Here is a 7713-nt window from a genome sequence, read left to right as displayed (position 1 = left end):
CTTTAAGCCAGGCGTTTGACGCTTCCTTGTCGACATCTAGTCTGCTCAGATTGTGGGGATGTTTTCCATAGAGGGTCATGCTCTTCCATTGGTTCACTTAGAGTGTACATAGTGTTTTACCTCATTTTGTCATTACACTTCTTATTTTCCTGTTTGTTTCTTACTTGTTTCGGACCAAGATATTATACCAAAAGAATACATTAATATGGGCAAGACAAAAGTGTTTATTGCCTTTGTTATATTTTTAATATTGAGTTCTCTTTGGTAGATATTCTTAAGTCTTGAAGTAAATTCTGTTGAAAGTTTTCCATTTATCGCACTATGATCTATTTTATTTCATTATTGATATCTCAGATACTTATCTGCTTCACTTTCATCCATTGGTTTTATTGTATACTGCTGCTCCATTTTGTACTCTATTACATCTATTGCATCTTTCTTTATGTTTAATATTCTGCACTTAGCTAGTGCAATGTTCATGTTTATATCTTTTGAAAATAGTTCCACTATTTGAATTAGTTGCTTTAGCTTTACTGATAAAGGAGCATATAATTTCAAATCGTCCATGTACAGAAGGTGTGTCAAGGTATAAATTTTTTGGTTGTTTCTGATTTAATACCCAATTTTTATCCAATTCAGTAAATTAGAGAGTGAGTTTAAAGCTGGACAAAACCATGGTGAGCTTAGAGATTCAACCTGAAAAATGTGTCAGTTTAATTTGATAATGGTGTTTGTTCTTTTTTGGTTGTTAATAGTTAGGGTGATAAAATTATGCCAATATTTCATCAGATGTTGAAGAAATGTCTCAAATATTGGGTGTAGTTTATACATAAACTTCTTTTAACCATGATTGTTTAACAGAGTCAAATTCTTTTTGATAGTCAATATAACAACCTGAAAGATTTTTGTTTTTTGCTGGGCTTGATTTGAAATTAGAAAACCTATTAGCAGCTGTTCTTTACAACCTTTCATACCCTTACAACATAATTTCTGCTCCTCTGTAAGTATATTGTGGTTATCTAAGTGAGTGGTGATTAGTTGTTAAATAAACTCTACAGTGATTTTGTTAGGTTGATTGTATCTTGTGCATACCTTATAGTTCCTTAACTTTCTTGCTCAGGTTATCCATTTTATACTCTAGTAGGCAGGCAATTTCTGCTCTGAAGGTTTCAATTTTGTTTTGTTAATCTCTTCTGCCATTTCAGTGTTCTCATTTCATCACTCATTTTTGAGTTTCTACTAATGAATACCTCTATTTTGGAGCCATTGTACTACACTGCTGTTAATGCTGTACAGTCTGTTATTCTGTGTAGTTCTTCAAATGTTTCAAGTTTTCCTAATTATTATGGTAATATAATATTGTTGAGAGTATCAACAATTTTTGCAAATTTTGATGACATATTTTGTTTTGGTTTGTGGGCTCTCTTGTTGGGTCAATGCCCATGTACTTTCTTAGTGTGGTATTAGATATTAGGAAAATTTTGTCTGTAAGCTCAGCTTTGTCTTTAGCATTCTACACAGGCTCTACACCTGTGTTGTTGCTGTAACTGTCAGGTTGTGGATCAGTTGAAGTAATTGTATTTTTGCCAGTGCTTTGGTGGGTGGCATCATTATTTTCCTGCATAGTATTTAGGCTGGTTTCTTTATAGCTTTTGTGCAACTTTATGTCATATTTGGTTTAACATGTCTATAGGGATTAAGTTATTTTAAAATTATCACTCTGCATTGATCTGCAAATCATTGTGCATTTATTTGCATGAAGGGATGTTGTGCTATAAACTGTTGATGAAGTTTGTCCCTGCATGCTGTCATGTCAGTTTCAAGTTCCATTACTCGTAATATACACATATTATGATTGCATTCACTTCTAATGACTATTTTGTGTGTGTCTTTCTTCTCTTAACTGCTTGAGTGTTGTAGGTGGACTGCTCCTCCGAAAAACACCTGCAGCAGTCACAGTCTATGATGTTGGCGGGCTACTTTGAATGCTGGCTGTATCTTTTTTGGGTTTCCTGGTGCCTGTCCACCTGTTCCACTGTGCATCACTCGCGGTTCGCTTACTGTTATTTTCTTTTTGTCTTGCACAGTTTGTTGCTTTGTTTTGTACTTCAGCTATTGTCCATCCTGTTGGGGGTGGTCTTTCACTGATACAATTGTGTTGCTTGTATTTACTTCGACTGCCACAAAAAAATGAACCTTAGGGTTGTGTATGGTGACATATATGTACATACTTCAATAATAAATTTATTTTGAACTTTGAACTTTAGCAACAAGTCCACCATATCCAATCTCTCAACAGGCAACTTCCTGATGAAACTTCTCTGCATTCTCCCCAGAGCAATTACATCTTTCCTGCCTTGTGTGGCAGCTTGAACTATATACAACACTCCAGAACTGAGAAGGCTTAGTCACTGTGGATATTCAAGAAAGAAATTTATTGTTATGGATATTAAGGGAATCAGGGATATCGCTTTAGAATTAATACTGAGGTAAAAAATATAGACATGGTCTAATTGAGGTATCAGACTCCAAGTAGCCCATTTCTCTGTTTTCTTAATGTTTTATATTTGTTCATTCCCCTCATCTGTGCATATTTCTGTAAATAGCTTTAGTTCTCTGGTTAAACACTTCAGAACTACTCAAATGAAAGAAAAGAGAATTCATTGTTAATTGTGTGCAATGATAATAAATGTATTACTTTTAAGCACATTTGTGTGTCTGTACACAATGGAAACCTGTCTTCAACTGAGACACTCCCAATATTCAGAATCTGAGATTTGTATATCAATAATGGAAAATCAACATTGAACATCTATTGGGTGAAGATATCTTTTCCCACTATACAGTCTGTGTGGAGAAACATATTGTCAAGTTTTTGCAGTTTAGTGATGTCTTATTTACATAATTTATCCCAGTGTTGAGACAGGAACTAATTTTTATTCTACTCAGTCTGAGAATTCTCTCAGTTAATGCACTGCAAATAGTTTATTTTAATAATCTGTCACATTGCTCATCTAAATTTCTATCTGCTTACCTCATTGGCACTGTAAATATAAATATATTTGAAAATTGGCAGTCTAGAAAGAACTGAACTAAGGACTGTAGATGAGAGTTAGCTGGAAGGCTCTTGTCAACATTGATAGCAAGCTATTTATTTTTTATCTTCTGTGATATTGCCAATGGACTGAAGCATTTTAATATAATTTCAAAATATTGAGCAGTTTGCTAAAAATAAACAGAAATAATCCTTTAATCAATGCATTTGGCTTATCCTTCATGTTGCTTCTGTTTTTATTACTCTTTTTTCCTAATACTTGGCTAGATTATCGTAGCCTTGCATGTAACCATATTATTCTTTTGCAAATTCTTCTATTGCTTTAACATATATTCATTTGCAAAACTGCAGTTATCTGTGGCTTCAAGTAACTCCTGTCATGTCTTTTTAATCACTTAAATCAGACTAATCTTTTGAAATTATTTTTAATGTTAACAACACGCTCAATGAAAAGAGCAAGAATTTTTGTGTAGGTCATTTCATGATAAAGAGAGAAAAAGACTTTGGAAAGGACTGACAAAAGAGGCTGAAAGAATAATCAGAAGACTTCAAACGGAAGGTGTGTGAGCAAGTGGAATAGTACCCTGTTTTGAAACGTATTCATGGTTTGAAAAACGCTATTTAAATACAAGTTCTTTTTTAATTTATAATGCTGCAGTAAATAGTCACTCACATTATTAAAAGCATAAAGGCTAGAAGAAAATAATCCCCTCAGGGGCTATTTTAAATAGATGAAAGGGAGATGGATGATAATTTGTTATGGAACCTGTTAGCATTCATTTACATTCAGTTTTGGGTTTCTAAACCTTTCTTTGTACAAGGTTTTCAAATCCCAACTAAATTTTAATTTATTCAGCATGAATTCAGCATTTCATGAATTGGGCACTCATATCTACTTCACCAAAATACACTGATGAAAAGGTGAGTGTATGTTCATCAGCACACTGTTGTGAATATGCCCAGTAGTGATTACATATCCACAATTCATTGATGAGAGTACTTATCCTTGTCTCACTTGAGGCCATACCACATGGTGATAAATGCCCTTATTCAATAACCTACCATTGAATTGGAGGCTGGGAACTCAACACACACTGATTGGCTTAAATGTCAGGTTCACTTAAGACAATGAATCATTAAAATACTTAATGCAGTCATCAATCATATTCAAACAAAATGTCCTTTGAACAGTTCAGCTGGTTCTCCATTGAACCCATTGCACACTAGAGAAATAACATGAGATTAGGGGATTTAAGTGAAATGTATCATAGGCTACTGTTCCTACAATTACATTTTTTCAGCTATTTCTGATGTTCAGATTTTCATTTCCATTCTGCTCCTTTCTCTCTGAGCCACCTATTTGTGATGTGATATTGCTAAGGACCAAGGAGAAAGCGCTCATCATCCCGTCCTGTCAGTTGTTATCACAATTGCAAAGAACAAGGACCTATTAGAGGCAGACATGACCCAAAGAGGTAGTGCTTATGTTCTAACATAATTGAGTTCTGCCCCTGAAGAGAACAACATTTACAAATTACAATTCCTAAAACAAATCTAAAACAGCATTACAGTCGGCCCTCCTTATCCGTGGATTCCGTATGCACGGATTCAACCAACCACGGATCGGGAAAACCTTGAAGTTCTCTCTCCAGCACTCATTGCTTGAGCATGTACAGCCTATTTTTTCTTGTCATTATTCCCTAAACAATACAGTATAACAACTATTTACATAGCATTTACATTGTATTAGGTATTATAAGTAATCTAGAAATGACTTAAAACTACAGGCAGTCCCTGGGTTATGAATGAGTTCCGTTCCTGAGTCCGTCTTTAAGTCGGATTTGAGATCGAAACAGGTACATCCGGTATTATTTAGCGTCAGTTAGTCAAACGTTTTTCTTAGTATATAGTACATATTTTACCTTTCTATGCATATAAAACACTTAAGAAACATATGTATTTCAATAATTGTAGCTTTCATCGGGGCAGGGCCTCTCACATGCTCCATTAAAATTGTTCTGATCGTTGACCGACTGTAGCCGAAAGCTTTTCCAATGACATTTCACCTCTTTCTGATCACTTTATTACTTCCACCTTATTTTCAATCACAATCGTAATTATTTTCGTGAACAGAGACACTGCGGATTCAGAGCTGCGCCGCCAGGTCCTAATGTCCACCACATGGAGACATGTTAAATAAAGTCCGGAGTTCTGCTGGGTCCTAAAGACCACCGCACTGATACATGTCAAATAAGGGACTTGAGCATCCGCGAAGTTTGGTATCTGCGGTGGGTCCCGGAACCAATCCCCCGCGGATAAGGAGGGCCGACTGTATTTGGAGGTGGGAGTGTGAAGCTGCCAGTAACAATTTGTTGATTCCCCTTGTTGTTATATTCAACCCAGTTTCAATTACCTAGCTCAGGTAAGGTCAAGTCATTTGACTAAAACTTAAGTAGACCTCAACCTTTTTGTCATGACCAATACTGTATGTGTGGAAATTGATTAAGGGATGTCCTCAGTGTAGACACAGATGGAAGACCTGGAAATGCACTTCACGGGCCTAAAGTCCATGATGATGTTTTGTGGTCATATTCTATAAGCTCTCACATAAAGCATTATACTATGTGATAGAATATTCTGGCTTGGAAATTCCAGACATACATTTGCCCAAAGTTTTCAAAGTCTGTTGCCCACTCAGTATGGCTTTCTATCAAATTCACACTTTTATAATTTCATGCACTAAGGATGTCACAGAATTTTCAAACTAAATAAAATGTGCGGCAAATGCAACATTTTGAATATAGAATGGTGCCAAAAGCAGGAGACAATAAGGCATGCTGCTTTGGAGTTTGTGTTCGAAAAGAATATGGGCAAGCTAATTCACAATATAGTATCATGCGACATTGTAGCCCAATTTTGAGATGTGCAGTTTTGTGAGAAGAAAGGGTGAGCTTTGGTCAAACAGCATGCAGAGCACGACACCAGAAGACTGCCTAATTCCCAGGCTTTGCTCTAAATCAGATGAGGAATTGGAAAGAGAAGGGATGCTGCAGTCAGATAGGTGGTAGCTGGGAGTGTGGATGTGGTGGTTGCTGATCAATCAGGGTTTCAAAGCCCAACTGTGAGGTATGACCTGATAACATGGGGAAACTGATAAAAAGGGATGGGTGGGAGTGAGCTACCACAGTTGTTTGGTGGTCATGTTGTAGGATGTGATCCAGGTGTAAGAGAGGGAGAGAGGGAAGTAAATTGGGTCGGCACATAGAAATCACTCTTATTCTGCTTGTCCATGGATAGACCTGCAGAAACACTCATCTCACTTTATTTGGCAGGTTTCTGAGAGTTTGGGATGTCCATCTCACTAGACTAAACACATAAGTTAAATATGGACTTGAAATGTTAGGAATATTTGATTCCCAAATCCTATCCCATCTCATTAAGACTGGAAGTGGGCTGGTGCTGGGGTGCACCAGAGTCTGCTAGGCTTTGACAGGCCTTCTCCACTGATTATTAGTTGGTTATTTTCACCTGTGTCTTGTTTTAGTTATTAGTGGAACTGTGCCTTGTTTTGTTTCTCTATTTAAGTTCTTTCTGTTTTTCTCAGTCTAGAGTTTGTCTGTTCTCTGTGTAGTGATCATTGAGGCCTAGTCTGTGTTCTCTGTAAACCAATCCAGAAGTCAAGATTCTTTGTTCAATTCCATCTTTGTTTCTGGTCTCCTCTGCACTTGAACCCAACTGGTCTAAGTCTCTCCAGGTAGTCCACTGTTTAAAGATATGGAACTTTGTGATAACATCCCAAGTTCAAACCCAGCCCGGAAACCTGCTGGTTACAGCAAAACTGAGCCACTCATGGACCCAACAAAGTTTGAGCATATCCAATTAGTGCATATCTAATCCAGTCAAAAAGTCACGATGGATAGACCTGAGCATCTGCTCCAGCAGATCTTGACACTCTGCAGTCGCTCACTAAGGCCATCTAGCTGAGCCAACAAATCCCTGCAGCTACTCCAACTGATGAGTCTATCGGGACCCTGAGGACTTGTGGAAACTGTGTGGTGGGTTCTTTCGAATTTATAGTCTTTTAACATCTTTGGACTATTTTTACCATGCCCATGGTCTGTTTTTTAATCAAATTATGGTATTGTTTGCACTGTTGTAACTATGTGGTTTTGTGCAGGTCTTGTAGCTTTAGTTTTTGGTCTTGTTTTGTCTGGTGGATTTGGAGCTCCTTTCCGGGGAACGCGCTAAGATGGTGGCACAATATTAATATGCAGCAGCCTCTCCGGACTCTGGATTGGGGATTGCCAAACGTTATGTGGATTTTCTGGTGTAGTCTATTTTGTCATGAGGTTTGTTGATATCATTCTGGAGGAATGTTGTCTCATTTTTTAACTGCATTGCATTTGTGGTTTTTAAATGACAATGAACTGAATCAGATTCTGAATCTGAACTGCTGAGTCTCATTCCAACATAGAAGCATCACCCACTTGTCCTCTTCTGGTTCCCCATGATTTTCTTAGTGGCTCTCAGAAACTGTTGGTACCCAAGTGACTTCATGGCAACCCTAGGACATGTAGAGGGTTTCTTATGCATTGTTCTCCACTGTTCCCCTCAAACCACTGCCAAGTTGCCTATATCATCGCTTTCCTCACTGACAA

At 37.2% G+C, this 7713-nt stretch overlaps 1 protein-coding gene across 1 annotated transcript in view; it reads right to left on the bottom strand.

Moving 5' to 3' along the window:
• Positions 1-339: 339 nt before the first annotated feature.
• LOC140738511 (uncharacterized) overlaps positions 340-7713 on the bottom strand; it is a 28003-nt gene continuing 20629 nt past the window's right edge. The window contains exon 3 of the mRNA XM_073065884.1: positions 340-533. Within this exon, the coding sequence (XP_072921985.1) occupies positions 340-533 (194 nt within the window). The remainder of the gene's footprint in view (positions 534-7713) is intronic.

This window comes from Hemitrygon akajei, chromosome 2 (genome assembly GCF_048418815.1).
Source record: "Hemitrygon akajei chromosome 2, sHemAka1.3, whole genome shotgun sequence".
In the NCBI taxonomy this organism is placed as follows: Eukaryota; Metazoa; Chordata; class Chondrichthyes; order Myliobatiformes; family Dasyatidae; genus Hemitrygon; species Hemitrygon akajei.
This window is presented reverse-complemented; position numbering and strand designations above follow the sequence as displayed.